We start from the raw sequence: 22,390 nt of genomic DNA on the forward strand, positions 1-22,390 counted from the left end.
GGCATTTCAACTGAGTCAATGGGGAAAGAATGTATTATCAATTAAAGTTCATTGCATATCTGCAGAGTCAGGTGCTGTGCTAGGCACTAAGAATACAAAGGCCAGGAAATAAAAAATACAAAAGTATACCCTGCCCTAAAGGAAGAATGAACATTAATCAAATCAACAAATAAATGTAAAATTACTATTGTGCTACATGTCTTATCATGGCAGAAAACCTATTGGTTGTTTATTAGTACATATAAAATACAAATGGATTAAATGTGTGTTGAATATAAATTTAAAAATCTAAATCCAACATTATTGTTTATATGTACAAATGTATAAAATAAAAAACAGTTTCCAAGATTGTCCAAGAAAAAAACCACTTCAGTGATTTTCTTTAAAAGTGATTAGCATGTGAAGATCTATCAGTTCCTGAGATTCCCTGAACAGTCTATTTTAGGCTAAAGTATAGTGTATTTTGTTAATATTTGTTCGATTCTGGGAAACCCAAAGAAATAATGAAAGTCAGAATGAACAAATACAGACTGTTTCTGCTTTGATGAGATGAAACTGTCTTGGCCGAAAGCCACACGACTATTATAGAAGCAACCTGCCACCATCCCCACAACCCTCCAACCATCCACACCTGGCCTGTGGCTGCTTCCTCCCTGGAAGAAATCCTTGAGCAGGAAAATTTACCCTAAATCCCTGTAGTTAAACTCCTAAAAGTGACTGTCAATGGAAAAAATCTTCAGGAAGTGGGATAGGAAAAAGGAGGGGTCCTACATTTAATGGAGAATCTTCAGATCTCTGCCTTCAAGCTCCCATAACCCCTCCCTTAGCTTTGGACCACACTGAGCTGGAAGGTCTGACAAGATAAGGACAGAAGACAAAAACCAATACCTACAACAACCCTGAAAAGATGGAGGAAAGCTTAGACCTGCCATTCCTACACCTAACACCTCAGAGTTAAAATTCAGTTAGCACTCGCTTATAATTTTTGGATTAGCAAAAGTTGTCGATTATAGATATTAAATTCACAAATGTTGATTAACTGCTTAGGATGCCAGATAGCACACCAGCAATGAAAACAAGAATCCACAAAACACTCTGAAATCTCCTCCTGGCTTATATGCTAATTCCCCAAAGTCTTTTTGTGTTCTCAGGTGATAATGCAATTGCAATTCATGGCCAGTGAATGGTAGACTGTAGGCAGCGGCTTAGAGGAAAATTAAGCACTATTATTTATTCTAATCCACTTCTGTTTGCCTTGGAGTTTTCTTTTCCCATCCAACTGGTTATAGCCAGATATTACAGTGCTGAAGCAAGGCATTTATTTACCAGTGTGACTGTAACACACTCACCTTATTTAGTATGTCCCGTTCTCTCAGAAGCTCGTCCATTGCCTTTCTATCAAGTTCTGCTTGTTTCTTTGAAGCCTCCACCTCTAAACCCCCAGGGAGAAAAAATAATAATAAATGTAGAGTCGATCTAAGAGAATCTACAAAAGCTGAAGTGAAACAAAAACTGCTTTACATGTTCGTCTCTAGCTATAAAACTACTATTAACCGAGTGTATGTGACCTTTGGTATAACCAAGTGAGGTAGGTCTCCCTCTCTCACTAAAGAGATGGAAACTGAGGCTTGCAGAGATTAATCCATTTGCCAAAAGTCTGAAGCCAACAGGTAACAGGGCTAAGATTTCTCTAACGCCAAAATGTCCTTGCTCTTTTTTTTTTTTTTTTTTTTTTCTTTTTTGAGATGGAGCTTTGCTCTTTCGCCCAGGCTGGAGGGCAATGGCACAATCTCAGCTCTGCAACCTCCACCTCCCAGGTTCAAGGGATTTTCCTGCCTCAGCCTCCGGAGTAGCTGGGAATATAGGTGCAGCACCACCATGCCCGCCTAATTATTTTTGTATTTTTAGTAGAGACAGGTGAGGACAAGCTCTGATTTTTTTTTTATCTTGCCCAAATTCCTATCTAAGAGGTCAGGGGAGTCATGCCCTAAAATCATAAATTCTCATCTGATGGGTTTTATTTAACCCTGTATATCGTGACTTACTTTCCAATCTGACTGTGGCATAACAAGGAAGAAAACTGAAATATAACCCCAAAATATATTTCCTTGCGGTACCTTGAAACTGCCCCGCAAAGTCTCTTGTGGGAAAAATCCACATTCTGTAGAGAATCCCCTTTTCCCTTGTTTTCCTTCCTTCCTTTCCAGATCCAGGAGATAATCAACAAAGAGCCAAACACACTTTTAGGTCCAATAAGAAACATTTTACAACCTGCTCTCTCTGAAGTCTGCTGTCTCAGAGCTTCCTCTGCACAAAAAAACTTGGTCTCCACAGTCCTTTATCTTAGCCTGAGCATTTCCTGTCTATTGATCCCAGGTCTTCAGATAAATTCAACCAATTGTCAATCAGAAAATGTTTAAATTTACCTATAGCCTGGAAGCTCCCCACCCACTCCCCCACCCCCGTTTGAGTTGTCCCGCCTTTCTGAACCAAACCAATGTATTTCTTAAATGTATTTGATTGATGTCTCATGCCTTTCTAAAATATATAAAACCATGCTGTACCCCAACCACTTTGGGCACATGTTCTCAAGACCTCCTGTGAGGTCTGTGTCACGGGCCATGGTCAGTCACATGTGGCTCAGAATAAATCTCTTAAAATATTTTACAGAGTTTGATTCTTTCGTCAACACTGGGTTTCACCATGTTGGTCAGGCTGGTCTCAAACTCCTAATCTCAGGTGATCTGCCTGTCTCAACCTCCCGAAGTGCTGGGATTACAGGCAGGCATGAGCTACTGCACCCGGCCCCTTGCTCTTTTTAATGTTTTTTATTATACAAGTAAATAGAAATACAGAACGAAATTAGAAATTCAGATAAACGGAAGTGAAAAAATTTAAATCAACCAGAATCTACTTAGTATTTTAATATGTCTCTTTCCCAGCTTATTCTTATGTAAATATACATGTGTACATAAACATAAATATATTTATATCTATAATTTATAAATATATATATTTATAAGTACACATACACCCCAAAAGGGAATGATAAGTATATATAGTACACTCCATATTCTGTATGGAGATTACAGAATATAGAAAATTTTTCCTTTTATTTCATTTAATCTCTCAATCTTGGTTTTGTGGTTTCAACATTTGGTGTTGAGCTTTTCCCCCAAAACAGAAGCTTACTGTACACACAGTATACTATTTTGTAGCTTGCTTTTATAATTAACAAGCATAGAATAAATGCCTTTCCATACTATAAATGTGCATCAGCATCCGAATTTTTAATAACTCCATGGTTTTTCACTGTGTGAAAATACATAATTTATCTTTTTCTTTCTTTTTTTTTTTTTTTTTTTGCAGTTATAAGCAACAATCCTGTGAAAGTTCTTGTTCATATTTTTCCTGTAGAAGAAGTCCTAGATCAAAGGGGATTTTTAAAAGACATTTCTCTGCTACTGCCAAATTTCTCTCTAGAAAATTAATAGCAATTTAAATCCACACCCAAACCACCCCTGGATATCATCATTCTCTTTGATCTTTGACAGTCTGATAGATGTTTAAAAACCAATATGTCAGTATTTAATTTGCATTTCTTTGCTTAGTGGTGAAGTTTACTACTTCTTCATGTTTAATGACCATTTATTTGTATTTCTGTTTTTCAAATTGCCCAATTTGCCCTTTACCAATTTCTCTCATAATATGTTTATCCTTTCTGGATTTTTTTCTTTTCTGAGACAGGGTCTCGCTCTGTCACCCAGGCCGGAGTGCACACTGTAGTGTGCAACTACAGCTCACTGCAACCTCCGCCTCTCAGCCCCCTGAGTAGTTGGGAATACAGACGTGTGCCACCATGCCCAACTAACTTTTATCTTTCTTTTTTTTTCTTTCTGGTAGAGATGGAGTTTTGCCATATTGCCCAGGCTGGTCTCAGACTCCTGGGCTCAAGCAATCCACCCACCAAAGTCTTGTAAAGTGCTGGGATTACAGGCATGAGCCACCACTCCCGATCTTTTTTGTGGACTTTTAAAAGAAGCCCTTCACATATAATAAAGAGCTTTGACAATCTTTTAGTAAATTTGCCTTCATTTATAGAGAATACAGAATATACAAAATTTTGACTTTTATTTCATTTAATCTCTCAATCTTGGCTTTATGGTTTCAACATTTGGTATTGACTTTTTCCCCCAAAACAGAAGCTTATTGTCATGCCATTATTTTCTCAAAACTCCATACTACACACTGGTGTGAAACAACACCTTACCTTAGATGATAATCCTGGGTGTTTTCTGGCCTTTCCAATCTTTTTCATTGATCTGTTTATCTGGACATCATCGGTACATAATTTGATTATTGAAGCTTTATAATACATTTATACATCTGGGAAGCAAATCTTCCCTTATTTCCCAGATTTCATTTCTATTTTGTATTCTATTTCATTTCTATTCTGTTCTATTTCATTTCTATTCTATCCTATGTCATTTCTATTTTCATACATTTATTCTTCTGGAGGCACTCTAGAATCCATTTTTGAGTCCAGTACAACATAACTCACTGAATTTTAAAGAGGCTCACTCTCTCACCCAGGCTGGAGTGCAGTATGTGTGATCATAGCTCACTGCAACATTGACCCCCTGGACTCAAGTGATCCTCCTGCCTCAGCCTCCCAAGTAGCTAGAGCTATAGGCATGTGCCACTACAGGTGCACAGGAGCATGCTACCACACCTGGCAATTTTTTTTTTTTTTTTGAAGAGATAGTATCTCAATATGTTGCCTAGACTGGCCTTGAACCCCTAGCCTTAAGCGATCCTTCTATCTCAGCCTCCCAAAGTGCTGGGATTATAGGTGCAAGCCACTGTGCCAGGCCCCAACTCACTGAAATTTTTTTGGAAAAATTAAATGTATAAATTAACTTGGACAGATTTATATTTTTATCCTATTGAGTTTTCTCATCCAGGAACTTGATATATCTCTCCATCTTTCAAGTCTTCCTTTACACCCCTCAATAGAATTTTGTGGTTTTTTAAATATATAGGTCTTGCAGATATCTCAGTAACTTTATTCACAGATATTTTATTACTTTAGTTGCTATCGTGAAGAGAATTTTTTCCATCATATACGCCAACTGATTTTTTTTGGTATGAAGAAAAGCTACTGATGTCTACATATTTATTTTACAACCTCCCACTCTACTGAACTCTATTAACCTCTCTTATTAGTTCTGGTAGCTTTTCAGTTTATTTCTTGGTTTCTGTGGTAGAAAATCCTAATATGTAGGAGGGAGCCCCATGCTCCTAACCATTATGCCCAGTGCCACTTTTTGATTGAACACACCAAAAGAACATGATCCCTAAGAAGAAATAACAATGTTGATGACACCTATAAAGTAGTCAAAAGAGAGAGAATGATAACGTTGTATACCTGATTCAAAGACGAAGAGTTGGGCTTAACGCCAAATGGGTAAAACTTTTTTTTCGAAAGCTTAGAACTATTGCAAGCAAATAGAGGTTTAAATATGGAAGTGTTTTAATAGCCAGTTACAAAAAAATGCTCTTATAGTTCCGTTTTTCTTCATATCTGTCACAGAAAGTATTAGATTGAGAACTCACACTACACCGTAGGTATCCTGAGGGCAGAGTCCCCCATGCACCCAGCACCTAGAATAATGCCTGCCCACAGTTTGGGTTTGATTTATTGAATGAATGAACAGAGAAACTGTTGAGATAAGCTGCAACTGCATCTCAATAAAACATTATTTCTTGATGCCTTAGAAGGAAAAATATCCACAAAGACCTAAGTGACAATTTTTTTTTTTTTTGAAACAGGGTCTCACTCTGTCACCCAGGCTAGAGTGCAGTGGCACAATCTCGGCTCACTGCAACCTCCGCCTCCCAGGTTCAAGCAATTCTCCTGCCTCAGCCTCCCGAGTAGCTGGGATTACAGGCACCCACTACCATGCCCAGCTAATTTTTGTATTTTTAGTAGAGACACGGTTTTACCATGTTGGCCAGGCTGATCTTGAACTCCTGATCTCAGGTGATCCACCCACCTCAGCCTCCTAAAACGCTAAGGCTACAGGCATGAGACACTGTGCCCTGCCTTAATTTTTTTTTTTAAGACAGAGTCTCACTAGTGACAAATATTTCTAGTAATTCTATCCAGAGATTTAGATTGTACCTAACTTTTAGTGAGGAATATACGCTTTTGTGCTTTTATGTATGTTGTCTCATTCAGTGATTGACAACTGACAGCCACCTGGGTAAAGTCAGCGGGACACAGATGCTCCTGCCTCACATACTTCAGTTCCACAAGTGCTCTGTGTTCACTTATTTCACCCCCAACCACCAGGTGTGGGGAGATGGGATGTAAACCCAGGCAGCTCTGACTCCAGGGTTTGGGTCCTTACTGATTTCTCGGTACCTCCCTGTGACATTTAGATTTTCCCTTCACAGGTGGGTTATAACTGAGTAAGACAGGGGTTCATCACATGGCAAAGTACTGACAGAGAAAAGATGTTAGAAGCCATTCGTTTTTGTTCCACTGATTCTTACTGCAATATTGTCCCAGATACTGCTAATGAAGGACATTCATTCTAATGTATCCACTATCTTCTGTGGAAAAGAAGAACTAAAGCAGGTCATGTGAACCTCAGACAGAAGAGTTTAGATGCTATTTATTCCATGGACAAATACTGAGCAATACTTCAGGCTGGATTTTCATTTTTGCCAATGGAACCTGTGGAAGAACTGTTTAAGGTAAGGGTTTAAGGTGTTCAAAATGATGCCCCCCACCCCACCCCATATTGACTGTTTACCAGTGTGAGTGTTGTTTTACTGATTTCATTTGGCATGGGTTGTGTTTGTAAACATGGGTTACAAGATAACATCAGTCACCAATAAAATGTTTCTAAATGAATAAAAGCACAAAATAGTTTACCTCTCTCTAATCCCACGATCTGATTTTTTAGGGTTTCTTTGTGCTGTTCGACTTCTGCCTTTTGATCTTCAGTGTGGTGCAGTTTCTTATGGATTTGTTCTCTGATTTTGTTGAGCTTCCCGATGTCAAGGCGCATTTGGTGGACTTCTTCCTCTTTGGCCTGTAATTAGTGAGAAAGAATTAATGAGACACTTTGTAAATGAAGAGCCAGGAACTGGATGATGGTAAACTCAGAACCAATAAAAGGAAATTCTTCCCATGGCAATGTAAAGTTGTTCTGTGAGATTAAATCAAGCATACACAATTTGGTTTTGAGAGAAATTTAAAAACTCTGTTCACTGAATAAAATATGTGGTTATGTTTTATATTTTCATAAACTAAAAATAATAAAAAGACTGAAAAATTTTGTTTCAAGTCACCATCTGAAATGGTTTTGCTGTGTCCCCACCCAAATCTCATCTTGAATTCCCACGTGTTGTGGGAGGAGCCCAATGGGAGGTAATTGAATCACAGGGTCAGGTCTTTCCCATGCTATTCTCATGATACAGACTAAGTCTCACAAGATCTGATGGTTTTAAAAAGAGGAGTTCCCCTACACAAATTCTCTCCCTTTGCCTGCTGCCATCCACATAAGATGTGATTTGTTCCTCCTTGCCTTCCACCATGATTGTGAGGCCTCCTCAGTCAAGTGGAACCGTAAGTCCAGTTAAATCTCTTTCTTTTGTAAATTGCCCAGTCTTGGGTATGTCTTTATCAGCAGCATGAAAATGAACTAATACACCAACTAACTGTAGAATCAAATAAGATAAGAATGCTAAGTTATATGTATCAAAAATATGCGAATTTTGTATATAGTATTTAATTAGCAATTTTCATGGACTTATGAAGTGATCTCTCTCAGAAGGTTATTAACATGCTATAAAATATTCGAACACTCTTTTGGACTCACTGGGCCATTGTAGGTCAATTACATACACTAGAGAAGGGGTCCTCCTTCCTCAAAGTATGTTAGTCTGTAGGTATCCATATGGATAAGTGGACCAGATATTTCATAGTATGAATAGGCAGTCTATAAAATGACAAACAGTCCCCCAAAAATAATCCCAGCAGAGAAAAGCACCTGATTTTTGCCTACAGATTTCAAGCTTTCCAGATTTTGGAAATTTTAATTAAATTCATTTTTTAAAAATTTTGCCATTAGAAGTGACTGGAAAAGCAGCTGGGATTCTTTTGCAAACAAAAGTTAGCAATTATCTCTGCTCATAACAATGAAGAGACTAAAATTAGTGTTCATGTTATCCTCAGATTATTGCTAGAGGCTGAATCCCATTAGGCTCATGATGTAATAACAGAAATAGTCCATCTTTCAAAATGCCCCATTCATGCTATCAAGGGAAAAAATTAATGGCATGAGTCTTTTTCCTTTAATTTTACCTTAGGGGCTAATATATTATTTTGACTTAAGTAGGCATCTCATCTCTGCTTTAACTGATTGCATTCTCATAAAGAATGGTTTCAAGTCTACCCATTCTGGGCTGTTTTAAAAGTTTTTCAGCGTCAGACCCTCAGACCCTATAGGGTTCAAATTAGTTGATGTTAAGGCCTCTTCCAATTCTAAGATGTTCTAATTCAGTGGTTAATCCAGACCCCACAGTTAGACTTCAGAAAAATCCTGGAAACCTCTCCTATTTTGGGGATGCATGCAACACAAGATGTAAGATATGCAAGTAAGTGTGTGCATGTGTGTATTACCATCAGCTTCTCAAAAGAGATTGTGATACAAAAGTGTTATGGTTCTCAGCCCAAATCTATGTATTATTCACACACACACACACACACACACACATACACTTTAAGTTATCGGGTACATGTGCACAACATGCAGGTTTGTTACGTGTGTATACATGTGTCATGTTGATGTGCTGCACCCATTAACTCGTCATTTACATTAGGTATATCTCCTAATGCTATTCCTTCCCCCTCTCCCCGCCCTACGGCAGTCCCCGGTATGTGATGTTCCCCATCCTATGTCCAAGTGTTCTCGTAGTTCAATTCCCACCTATGAGTGAGAACATGTGGTGTTTTATTTTCTGTCCTTGTGATAGTTTGCTAATAATGATGCTTTCCAGCTTCATCTATGTCCCTACAAAGGACATAAACTCATCCTTTTTATGGCTGCATAGTATTCCATGGTGTATATGTGCCACACTTTCTTAATCCAGTCTCTCACTGATGGACATTTGGGTTGGTTCTTGCTAGACCACTCTTTTTACATCCAGTATTCTAACATAACCAGAGTGGGGAATACAGATTTTTTCAGAATTAAAGTGACAAACATAAAGCTGCTCTGTTAAGCAGGTAGGTGTACAATATATATCAGAGTATAAATTGTTATCTAAACTTAATTTGCCAGCACTCTTCAATGATAGCAAGGAGAAGAACAGGAAATCTGTCTCAAAGTATACCTTGGACAGAAGTGGAAATCATGATTCCACAATCCTGTAAGTAAATACTAGGTAGTATCAGTCTCTCCCTCAACCATTCCATCCCACCTTCTCCAACAAGTAGTAAACTATAATCTGAATTTTTTTGCTGTTCACATGTATGAATGGATTTCTTGCTTTGAGCAACTGGTTTCTTGCAAGGCTAGTTACAGAGATAGACATCTGAGCTCACTTTGGAAACCATTTGCATAACGATATGATCAATAATCAGGTTTGCAATTTTATAAGAATGGAAGCCATCAAACTCTGCTTTTGGGCATAAAGCAATCACTATAGGCTTGCACCTGCCTCTGATGTGTCAAGACACTCAGTAGAGCCAACACAGGTTATCCAACCGAGGGCTCCAATTGCCAAGGCAAACCTGTGTTAACAGGGAATGAGGAAGGAAGAGCTAGGGAACAGACATGTGACTTGGTGTTTACTTTGAGCTCCAATGCCTTCTGTTGGTTTTCCTGGGATAGCTGCTCACAAACCAAACTGTGCTGCTCATTCTCTTGCTGAAGTTTAGCATTTCTCATCTGAAATTGCTCGAGTTCCTTTGCAGCTCTCTCATTCAATATCTGAAAGGGATGGAATGAGCTGGTTAATGCTTTTTAATCTGATTACAATACTTGTATATACACACAGGGGGCCCCACAAACCTCCTGGGAAGATAACAGCAACCCTGAGTTTTTGTCTTTGTAGAAATTGTTCTTTATCCCCGATGAAAGCACTAACGCACTCAAATATGATGAATGTTAAACGGTTGAGGAAAATGATGCCTTCTAATGAATAACACAGTGAGCATAATTTTTTTTCTGAGAGCCTTGGGAAGTCTTGTTCACAGGTGGTGGATAAATATTTTAATGCCTGTTTGCCATTTGGCAGGCTTTGCATACGCAACAATTGCTATAATCATTGCAAATGAGCTAGAGATTCAAACGGATTTTATAAGCTGTGGGGCTTGGAAGCTACATCTTCAGAAGCAAATCCTGCATTAAAATGCCTGCAACATTTTCATCAACAGAACTGTTCACTAACACCAACACAGAGACAATTTTCTTTTAATCTAACTTAAGTCAAAACCATGGAAGAGCAGCGGAGTGATTTATGTCTGCTTGAGTTCAGTGTCAGCCAGATTTTCCTCTTCTCTGCCTTGACTATCCTGGGCAGATATGGTTTTATAAAAACAAAGGATTATATCTTGGGGGCTCATTTCTATTGGGAGGTGGAGGGATAGCAAATGAATTGCAGGATAAAAATAGAAAGACAGCTTAAGTAATGTCTGCAAAATATAACTCCCATGCACACAAAAATTAAGCATGAAAAGAATCCAACCAATTCTCCATCAATAGGGACTAAATAAAATGTAACCGGCTATGCCAAAAATGAAATTGTGCTTCATAGGAGGATAGTTTTCATCCTGATGTCCAAAAGCCTCTCTCTTATGTTTCATGCTCAAAGAAGTCTCATGTTTTTCTGCTGGAGGCTGCACATTGTGAATTATCTATTTGACTTCTGGCTTTACATAAAATTAATAGAGCAATGGACAAAAAAAGGTATACTTGTATCTATTTTTGAGTATAAAACTGCTATATGGCTTGACAATTCTTTGGAAACAAGCTTCCTGAGGAAAAACATATTTAAGAAAAGACTTTTCAATTCTATGAATTGCTTCTTTAAGAAATGAGAGAAAACATATTACCAATACTTGTGTCACCTTAAACTGCTATAATAGAGAAAGTGTTAAAAACAGTCCCATAGTAAATATAAATAAAGACTGACCATAGTTTGCTAAACTTGAAAATAACTTAAAAATAAACCTGTTGGCCGGGCGCAGTGGCTCATGCCTATAATCCCAGCACCTTGGGAGGCTGAGACAGTTGGATTACTTGAGGTCAGGAGCTCGAGACCAGCCTGGCCAACATGGTGACACCCTGTCTCTACTAAAGATATAAAAATTAGCCAGGCATGGTGGCGGACTCCAGCTACTCGGGAGACTGAGGCAGGAGAATCACTTCAACCCAGGAGGTGGAGGTTACAGCGAGCTGAGATCATGCCACTATACTCCAGCCTGGGCAACAGAGAGACTCCATCTCAAAAGAAAATAATAATAAAAATAAAAATAAATAAAAATAAAACTGTTAAAAATAAATTGTTATACTCACCCAATGGAATACTGTACAGCAATGAGAGCTTATGGTCTACTGAGCTCTGTCCAGTAGAGCTTTCTGCAGTGATGTAAATGTTCTCTGTCTGTGCTAATATGGCATCGACTAGCCACCTGTGGCTACTGAGTACTTGAAATGATGCTGGTATAACCAAGAAAATGAATTTTTAATTTAATTTCATTTTAATAAAGTTGAATTTAAATAGCCACTTGTTGCTAAGGGTTACCATATTGGGTGTCACAAGTCTATAACTACATGGCAACAACATGAATGAATGTCACAAACATAATATAGCAGAAGTTAGACACAAAGAATATATCCTGTAATATTTTATTTCTGTAAAGTATGAAGACAGGCAAAACCAGACTCTGCTTAGAATTCAGGATAGAGGTGGTACTTTAGGGGGAGAATGACTAAGAGGGAGCACAAAAGGGCTTCTGGGGGTGCTGGAATGTTCTGTATCTCCGGCTGGGAGCAGGTGACCAAGATGCAGTTGAGTGGTTAAAATTCATCAAGCTGACTTGTGACATATACACTTTTCTGTATGTGTAGTATAGATCAATAAAAGGTTAAAAGGAAACTTATTAACCTGTTAGAGCTGGAAAATTTTAAAAGGGGAGCATAACTACCTCATAAGAGCCATTCAAAGACCAAATTGCAATGCTAAGTTTTACATCATCACCACGAGTAGTGAAGGGAATTTGCTGCTTTCCAAGAGAATTCAAAATGCACAAATGGGTGTGAACAAAGGTGCCATTCTGGGTTTTTCTTGTTTTTTTAGCAAAGGCCCACACCCAACTCACCTTCTGCTCCTTCAGCTGCTGCTCCAGCTTCTGAAGCTCCTCCTTGCTCTTCTGCACATACTGCTGCAGGGCTTTTATTTCTGTCTGCCTGCTGTCCATGTCTGTCTGAATCTGCTTGAGCTCTTTCTCTAGTTTTTCCTTCTTCCGGAACTCCCGGGAAGCTTCGTTCTGACGTTGCTGGATTTCTTGCTGGAACTAGAGGGTGCGGGAAGGACAAGAGAGAAAGAGATGAGCCCTGACCATGGCAGGCCTCAGCCAGTCAAGCCCCACCCCGCTCTCTCAGTTCTGTGATTGTCAGGGCAGTCACTTTGTAGTAGCATTTCCCCTATAGGGCAGACATCCTTGAGCCCCAGTGTTCAAACTTTTCAGGAATATTCTATACTGTTTCTCGGGGCCTTGAAACCAAATGACTACTCTGATGGTGGGCAACAAATCCACAAAGTATGGTACAATATCAAATACATATGGAAGCTCAGAGTTCTAGGGGCATTAAACATGGAAAGAATTCATCCGATTCTCTATCGATAGGGACTAAATAAAACGGGACTACCTCCCCTAACTATAAAATTGTGTTTTACATGACCCTGGATATTGCTAAAGAGAGCACTATACGTTTATCTTGATGTCCAAATTCTATGAAAAGCATTTTTCTTATCTCATGTTCAAAGAAGTCTCACGTTTTTCTCTTGGGGACTGCATATTTTATATGATCTATTTGACTTCGGGCTTTATATAAAAGTGTTCAGAAGGAGTCCACTAAATGGCTTTCTAATAATAAATAAATAAATAAATAAGAAGGGCCAAAGAAACGACTCCCACCATCCCCAGGTGCTGGGCCCCCTGGCCTTCATGGGGATCATCTTTTTGAGCCAGAATTGTAAGTAGGGAGTCCCTGCCTCAGTGACTTCTCAGACAGAGCATGCAGAGAAAGAACAAATCAAGTGGCTCAATTCAAGTAAAGCTCATCTCCAGAGAACAAACTAAAGAGATAAGCGGAACTGAGGATGCTTCACTTGGGCACAAGGGGGTAAATTTGAGAAAGGAACAAGAAGGGAATAGAGACTGTGGAAGGACAAACATCCTCTGGAAGGAAATCTTCCTTCTTCTTGCCCTCCATGGCGGACCTGACTGATGGTGTGTTCAGCCTCCTCTTTGGATCGCTCTGTCTCCTGCTGCTGTTCAGTGGTCTGAGCTAGTGATTCTCGTAATTTTACCACTTCTGATAAGAGCTGGTCTCTCTCCTTTGTCACTTCTTCTTTGAACTTCAGTAAATCTCGGATGCTAAAAAGGAAGAACACAGGAGTCAAACTAAATGGCCATCTGCTCAGGGGTCCTTCATATCATTCTCTGAGCTCATTTTCATGGGAAAGATGTCAGGTCAATGATTAACCACTATTCAGGCATTAAAGAGAAAGATCTTTATGCCATGATATGGGATCAGATTGTGAGATGTTAACTGGAAAGAAGTACTAAAGATAACATGCATAGTATAATTTATTTATTTATTTATTTATTTATTTTTTTTTTTGAGACGGAGTCTTGCTCTGTCGCCCAGGCTGGAGTGCAGTGGCCGGATCTCAGCTCACTGCAAGCTCCGCCTCCCGGGTTTACGCCATTCTCCTGCCTCAGCCTCCTGAGTAGCTGGGACTACAGGCGCCCGCCACCTCGCCCAGCTAGTTTTTTGTATTTTAGTAGAGACGGGGTTTCACCGTGTTAGCCAGGATGGTCTCGATCTCCTGACCTTGTGATCCGCCTGTCTCAGCCTCCCAAAGTGCTGGGATTACAGGCTTGAGCCACCGTGCCCGGCTAATTTATTTTTTTATCTTTAAGAAAATACAATGTCTATTCATGCATGAGAGTGTGTGTGTGTGTGTGTGTGTGTGTGTGTGTGTGTGTTTTACAGACATTTTTACAGAAGCCCAGCAAAACATATCACTGATTATCTCTGAAAAATTTAGGGTGGAAGGTTGTGGAGGTTGATATTTTCCACACCTCTGTATTACTTGAATTTGTTACAATAAGACTATGTTGCTATTGTGAACTCTGGTAATTAATCCTAAGCAGATGTCAATTTAGGAAATTATTTGTTTAATATATCCACTGGAGGGCTATGATCACAGCTATAAATTCTAGAATAAAATATAAACAGAACCAAATAATATGCTTTGCTAGTTTTCTATCCATTTACCCAAAGAGATTAGTTTCTCCCTAATGAATGCAGCCCAGATAAAATGTTACAAAGAACAAAATTGGGAAAATCATTCATGATGTCCATTTTTGGAGGTTATGTGATAATATTCATTGATTTGAATTGTAAACCAGTTACCTCCAAATTTCAAAAGCCATTCCATATGATTTGGCATGACTTTCTGCAGAATTAGCACTTTGCAAGTGGAAGCTCAGTGTCTGATACGACCTCTGCAGCAGAATGAATGTAGAACAAGGCAGTTCTTGGAGCTGAGAAGGCAGAGGAGAACTTGCACTACAGACTCTTGCAGCTGACAGTCATCAAATGACTGCTCAAAACACAGTAATTTGACAAAATGTATTTACCAACACCTCTGATGTAACAAATGTTTAATAAGGAAACTTTAAACCTGCACTCAAATTCTACTCCAGAAATAAAACCTCAAATTCTAAGGTTACTATGAAGACAGACAGTTACGCCTAGGCACACTGTTAAAGATAAAATTATGGGCTGGATTCTTTCTTCAGTTCTCCTCACCCTCTTCCAATGCTTGTTTAAAATGCCTTGTATCTGAATCAGTTCCCTCGCATTCCTCTTCAGTAGTTGCTCTGAATATGCTTGACTTCCTTAACAAGAAGATAAAGCCCACACTACAGGCATCATATTTTCTGTTTTTATTTCCTATTCCCTGTCCCAACACCTGTACTTAGAACTATCTGTCAATGTTGGATCAACACATCAAAAAAGCATAAGAAACTGAAATAGCAACATCAGATCTGGTTAATTTCCTTGGTTGCCCAAGGAAGTGTATGTTCATTCCTGATTCATTCATTGATGCCATGTTTTGCATGCCCCATACAGTGCTGGGCTCCTGGAGGGGATATGAAGGTGTCTTCCTTCAGGGAGTTCACAGCCTAGTGGGTAGAGAAGCACATCAACAATAATTTTCAATACAATCTGATCAGTGCCATACTGGAGGTAAATGTTGGGTCTTATGGAAATAGAAAACATAGTGACTTTCTGTGTGGTCATTGGAGTCTGGATGTGGAGAGGATGTTGGAAGAGTGATGCTGATGGTGATGAAGTTAAGACAGTGTTTGAGATGGGTCTTAAAGGAGGCATAAAAGGTGACCACGGGGAGAATGGAAGAAAAGGCATTCTGAGCATGGAAAGCAGCATGTACAAAGGCATGGAGATGTGAGCAACTTGATGGGCTGGCACGAGGCTAGAGAGGCTGATTGGGGCAGATTCTCAAAGGGCTCTGGATGACACATTCAAGAGTCTGGGCTTTATCCTTTGGGTATGGGTAGCTATTGAAAGTGTTTATGCTGGGGATAGGTGCACATGTGTTTCAGGAGCCTAGGTTTGGTAGCAATGATGGAATAAAGAAGGACATGTCTTCTGCAGTCAGGGAGACCAGTTAGGAGGCTACTGCCAAATCTGGCAGAGAATAGGAGGCCTGAACCAAGGCAGTAGCATTGGTGACCAGATGGAGTGAAAGGCCGTGCTTAGAAGACCAAGTCAACAAGACAGTGGCTTTAAGAGATGGGGGAGCAGCAGGAGGGAAGAGCAGCTCTGTTTTCTGGCCTAGAATCTGAAGGGTTGGAGGGATGGTGATGCGATTGATCATGGGGAGTAGGTGGGAGAAGCTGGGACTTTGGGCAGAAAATCAGTCATTTATATTCTACACAAATTGGAGAGAAATAAATAAACCTAACATCTTACTCATTTTGAAACTGTACTACTGAATTCCTATGGAGTCAGAAGTTTAAGATAACCATGAATTAGAAGTTCTTAGGTGTGGAGAAAAGAGCATTACTTAAAATGCAATAGACAGAAAACAATCTCTGAGAACCCAACAAAGGAGAGTTTTGTATCACAGAGCATGTTCAAGAAGACACTGGCAAGCCCCAGGCTGTCTATTGAAGGAGGCCTCTGCAAAAGCAAGTTCAACATACATCAACAAAGCTATGACCTACTTGCTATCCTGGTCCATTGACAGTCCAGACCCTTGCTCGACTAGTTTGGTCAGGTTCACTATTTCCTCTTTCAGAGCAAGAATCGTCTCCTTGGCCTTCTGCTCTTTGTCATAGGCTGAGTCCACCATCTTCCAGGCCTTTTCAATTTCCTAGATGGGCCATAGGATATCAGTGAGAAAGACCAAACTGGATTCTAGATGCAAGATAAACTAGCAAACAGAATAACACCATAACCACAATGTAGTTATATAAATGTGCATTGACTAAGTTGTTTAACATGAGCTAGTCAATAGTGAATAGCACATTGAAAGAGGAGGACTGGACTGGACATGGTGGTACAGGCCTGTAGTCCCAGCTACTAGGGAGGCAAAGGCTAGAAGACCTCTTGAGCCCAGGAATTTGAAGCTGCAGTGAGCTGCAATCATGCCACTGCACTCCAGCCTGGATGACAGGGCAAGACCCTGTCTCGAAAAAAATAAATAAATAAAAATAAAATAAAGTAGGGACTGGCAGAGGGTATTTTTTCTTGTGTAGCTAAGTGTGGCTACAAGGCTCACTTACCGCAAGGCTTGCAAAATTAGAAGTGAAAGTTTATGTGCTTTCCAAGTCCAGATATTAAAAGGAAAAACAGTTAAGTTTTATCACATGAGGAATGGTCATAGATCCAAGTCCTAAATTGACAGACTGAATTAAACCTCTCGATAGATTTGTAAATAAAAAATACATTTTATCATCTGGTCCCAAGTGAGCTCCTAGTGGCAATGTGAGCTTTAGAACAACCCACACAATGCTGTTCTTTACTGTTACCTAATTGTACCACATAACCTTGGTAATTCCCATTTTTCAGAAACTCAAGCCCAAGCCTTCTCATCAAATGCTTATATATGGGAAAAACCCATAACAGGGAATGGAGGCAATGACCCACGCAGGTTTGGCTTCCTTACTATTATAAACTGCAATGTGCAATATTGACATAAATACTTAAAAGTGAATACAGCATTTCCAGTAAAGGAGCAACGAACAGTAAATTTTGCAACATGACATAATTTGGATGTATGTCCCTGCCCAAATCTCATATTGAAATGTAATCCCCAATGTTGGAGGTGGGGCCTGGTGGGAGGTGATTGAATCACGGGGGTGGATTTCTCATGAATGGTTTAGCACCATCCTCTTGGTACTGTCCTTGTGATGGTGAGTGAGTTCTCACGAGATCTGGTCATTTAAAAGTGTGTGATGCACACATATGTTCATCACAGTGCTATTGACAATAGCAAAGACTTGGAACCAACCCAAATCCCCATCAATGATAGACTGGATAAAGAAAATGTGGTACATGTATATCATGAAATACTATGCAGTCATAAAAAAGTACAAGATCATGTCCTTTGCAAGGACATGGATGGAGCTAGAGTCCATTATCCTTAGCAAACTAACACAAGAAACGACAACCAAATACCACATGTTCTCACTTATAAATGCGAGCTAAATGATAAAAACACATGGACACCTAGAGGGGAATAACACACTGGGGCCTTTCAGAGGGTGAAGGGTAGGAGGAGGGAGAGGATAAGGAAACAATAACTAATGGATACTAGGCTTAATACCGGGTGATTAAATAATCTGTACAACAAACCCCCATGATACACGTTTACCTATGTAACAAACCTGCACATGTACTCCTGCACTTAAAAGTTTTTAAAAAAAAGTGTGTGACACCTCCCCTCTCCCTCTCTTGCTCCTGCTCTGGCCCATGTGAAGCATCTGCTCCACTTTGCCTTCTGCCATGATTGTAAGTTTCCTGAGGCCTCCCAAGAAGCTGAGCAGATGCCAGTGTTATGCTTCCTGAACAGCCTGCAGAACCATTAGCCAAGTAAGCCTCTTTTCTTTATAAATTACCCAGTCTCAGGTATTTCTTTAATGCAATGTGATGACCAACTAATATACAACAGCTTTGAGTTTTAGGCTACCACTTAACTTTCTTGCAAAATTCTGTCAAGTAGAATGTGGGTCCTTTAAATAGATAAGAACCTATAACCTTTAGGTTAAAATATTCCACTTGTATATTGACAAGGAATAAAATGGGTGGAAAAGAGTATTTAATGTAACAAATTCATGGTCACTATTACATTAGACAGACTACCTTGGGTAACTATAGCAAATAATTCAGTGATTCAAAGTAAAATGTCGGTTTGTGGAATATTTATTATGTAGCAACCATATGTGCTATATTTAGCAACACAAATGAAAGATATTTACATTAAAAAAAGATTACAAAAGTTTTATCCAAATCAACTTTACTAATTAGATTTTAATCCATTCATGACTTCCATTTCCAGATTTTGTTTGTATGTTTTGGGGTTTTTATTTTGTTTTGTTTTTTGAGACAGAGTCTTGCTCTGTTGCCAAGGCTGGAGTGCAGTGGCACAATCTCGGCTCACTGCAACCTCCACCTTCTGGTTCAAGTGATTCTCTTGCCTCAGCCTCCCAACTAGCTGGGACTATAGGCACATGCCACCACACCTAGCTAATTTTTTTATTTTTGGTAGAGACGGGGTTTCACCATGTTGTCCAGGCTGGTCTCCTGACCTCAAGTGATCCATCTACCTCGGCCTCCCAAAGTGCTGGGATTACAGGCATGAGCCACCACTTCCCGCCCATCATCAGTTTCTAAATTTGCAATGAAAAAATTTTTTTCCATTATAAAACCACTTAAAGCCTTCTTATATTGGTTTTTCAGCAAGGATGGAATAAAGAAGGACATGTCTTCTGCAGGCAAGGAGACCAGTTAGGAGGCTAACATGACAATAAATTTTAAAATAGCACTTAAAAGTGAATAGTTTCTAAGATAATTGATAATCCATATTTAGTGCTGGACTTGGAAATTCATTTGAACTGGGTGGCATCTAATTGCATGATATCAAGGCAACTGTCTAAAAATTTTATAAATTGTTTCTCATATTTAGGGTTTTAATTATGTTTCAACCTCTTATCACCATGAGTCAACAAGGAACGTTTATATTTTACCTTCAAAATAATGCAACACATTTAAGGATGAAAAAAATCTAGTGTAAAACAAGACAATACATCCTCAGTATCCCCAGACTGAATCTCTGTTCTCCTATTATGAGGAACTGGGAGGATTGAGAGGAAAGAAAAGAGGTGCTAGGAAGAAAGGTCATGAAAATTACTACCTGGGAATTCTCAAGGCAATCTTTACTAAAACAGCAGAAAAAGCAGAAATATGAAAATATCTTTAACAGTTAAGCTATCATCATGAGGTATTAAATTACTCATCATGCATCAAATAAGACATATTGAGATTCCAAATATTGAATTTACTTATCTCTAAATCTTTTCCCAGAAACCAAGCCAGTAAGATTCTCCATTATTTTTTGCATGATATGATTCACCCAGGCTAAAAAATCATTTTCTTTGAAAATGAACATTATTCCTTAGGCTTAATGAATATAAAATCATGTAAATTTTTACCTAATAACTCATTTACTACCAGCCTAGAGGTGCCAATGTAATGAGAGAATGATGTTTTAAATTCAGGTTCATTCCATTTCTAGAAGATCACTGACCTTCTTTAGGGATGCAATGGTGGTCTGATCGTCCTGAGAGAGCTTAAGGGCAGTGGCGACCTTCGCGGAATTCACTACAATCTCTGCATTTAGCTCTCTGCATTTGGCCATCAGACGCTTTTCATTGTCATAAGACTTTTTCATGACAGCATGAAGCCTCTCATATTCAATCCGAAATTTTTCCAGACTTTTGTCTCCTGAAAGTTCATGAAGAACTCCCTGAAAATCTCTTTCCATTTCTTCAAATGCAGATTCTTCCAGGACTTGCTTTTCACCCTTTTCCTATAGAAAAACAGCAGGGATGGGAAAGGGCATTGCAACATTTACATCATTACTATCAAGGAATTACTGCTATTATCTCTGAATGAAACACCTCCATACGAGCAAAATTAAAACCACTGATAAGCAGAAAAATTAAGATTATATGAAAGGAAAGGTCCTTGTTCAGACCCTGATGCTTATGTACATATATATGTGTGTACATATATATACACACATACATACACATTATACATTTATACACATTACATATATATACATATATGCATTGGAATATATATGCAGAATATATATGCATTAGGATAATAACAGTTCCCACCACATGGTGTTGCTAAGGATTAGATTAAATGAGATCACTGATGTTAAACACTTAGCCAAATGCCTGGTAAATAGTAGGAATTCAATGAATTTTCAGAGTTGTTATGATTATTCCAATCCTAGTCTCTTTTCATTGTTTCTTATTGCCCCTAAGACTGCAAAGGGCTGCAGGGGTGGCCACAGTGTGTTGAGGCCAGACATAGGAAGATCTTGGCATAGATATCATGAAATCACATATACAGTGAAACTCATCTGAAATATGGACTTGTCTCCCAAAAGCGATTCCATCATTTTTATCCCTCAGAAATATAGGCTAGGTCATGCCCCACAGTGTCCTAAAATGCCCCTGTGCAATACTCGTGGAACTTTTCCACATTTGCTTTCCATGGTTAGATGGGAAACAAATTATTTAAAAATATAAGCCCAGACATATAGATAAAATTCAAGCAAGTCTGGCTATTACTTAGATGAGAACCTAAGAGTGAGTTATATCAGAATTCTTCTTTCTCTACTTTTCGGGGTTGAACCGTGTCCCCCAAAAAGGTATTTTGAAGTCCTAACTCTGCTAATCTGACCTTATTTGGAACAGAGTCATTTAATAAGTTAAGATGAACTCAGACTGGAGTAAGCCACCCAGTTTGTGGTGCTTTGTTATGGCTGCCCTAGCAAACAAATCCACCTACTCCTTGTTATGTACAACACAATAATGAAGAAGAATGGGTGTGGTTAATATATTTATTCATTCATTGAGCAAGTATTTACTGAACATCTGCCATATATAAATTCTGTGATGGATTCTGTAAGAGATACCAAGATGAAGAATAAACAGCTTATCCATAGGGAATTTATACTTAATTCCTGGTGGGGTATGAATGCAGTTAATGAAAGCATAGAATTTGATTTGATCCCTACCATAAAATGTATTCAAAGTTCTCTATGAACCCACAGAAAGAGAATTATTCCCAGCAGCAAGAATAAAAATTTTAAAAAAATCTTAGAAAAGAATTGGCATTTGAGCAGGCCCAGAAGGAAAAGTGGAATTTTCACAGGGGAATATGGAGAAAAGGGGCATTCCCAGCAGATGGCAAAGCTTGAGCAAAGCTCAGTGCCAAGCAAGTATCCAAGCTGGCTAAAGAATAAAAGGGATGAACGGAACAGAATAGAGTCCAGAAATAATGCGGCACAGCTACAACCATCTAATTTTTGACAAAGTCGACAAAAAAGCAACAGGAAAAGGATTCTCTATTCAATAAATGGTGCTGGGATAATAGGCTAGCCATATGCAGAAGATTGAAACCGGACTCCTTCTTTATACCATATACAAAAATCAATTCAAGATGTATTAAAGACTTAAATGTAAAACCTAAAACTATAAAAACCCTGAAAGATGACCTAGGAAATACCATTCTGGACATAGGCCCTGACAAGCATCTCATGACGAAGATGCTAAAAGCAATTGCAACAAAAACAAAATTGACAAATGGGACTTAATTAAACTAAAGAGCCTCTGCACAGCAAAAAACAAAAAACAAACAAACAAAAAAAACAAAACAAAACAAAAAAAAAACCCAAAAAACCAAAAAAAAACTATCAACAGAGTAAACAGATAACCCACAGAATGGGAGAAAACATTTGCAAACTG

At 38.8% G+C, this 22,390-nt stretch overlaps 1 protein-coding gene across 1 annotated transcript in view; it reads right to left on the minus strand.

Moving 5' to 3' along the window:
* Nucleotides 1–20,429, minus strand: part of CFAP58 (cilia and flagella associated protein 58) — a 108,720-nt gene extending 88,291 nt beyond the window's left edge. Inside the window, exons 1-7 of the mRNA XM_023206584.2 lie at nucleotides 20,152–20,429; nucleotides 16,568–16,716; nucleotides 13,525–13,681; nucleotides 12,401–12,595; nucleotides 9,870–10,007; nucleotides 6,944–7,103; nucleotides 1,350–1,432 (exon numbers count right to left, since the gene is read on the minus strand). Of these exons, the coding sequence (XP_023062352.2) occupies nucleotides 1,350–1,432; nucleotides 6,944–7,103; nucleotides 9,870–10,007; nucleotides 12,401–12,595; nucleotides 13,525–13,681; nucleotides 16,568–16,716; nucleotides 20,152–20,388 (1,119 nt within the window). The 5' untranslated portion in view covers nucleotides 20,389–20,429. The remainder of the gene's footprint in view (nucleotides 1–1,349; nucleotides 1,433–6,943; nucleotides 7,104–9,869; nucleotides 10,008–12,400; nucleotides 12,596–13,524; nucleotides 13,682–16,567; nucleotides 16,717–20,151) is intronic.
* Nucleotides 20,430–22,390: the final 1,961 nt, after the last annotated feature.

This window comes from Piliocolobus tephrosceles, chromosome 9 (assembly GCF_002776525.5).
Source record: "Piliocolobus tephrosceles isolate RC106 chromosome 9, ASM277652v3, whole genome shotgun sequence".
NCBI classification, from domain to species: Eukaryota; Metazoa; Chordata; class Mammalia; order Primates; family Cercopithecidae; genus Piliocolobus; species Piliocolobus tephrosceles.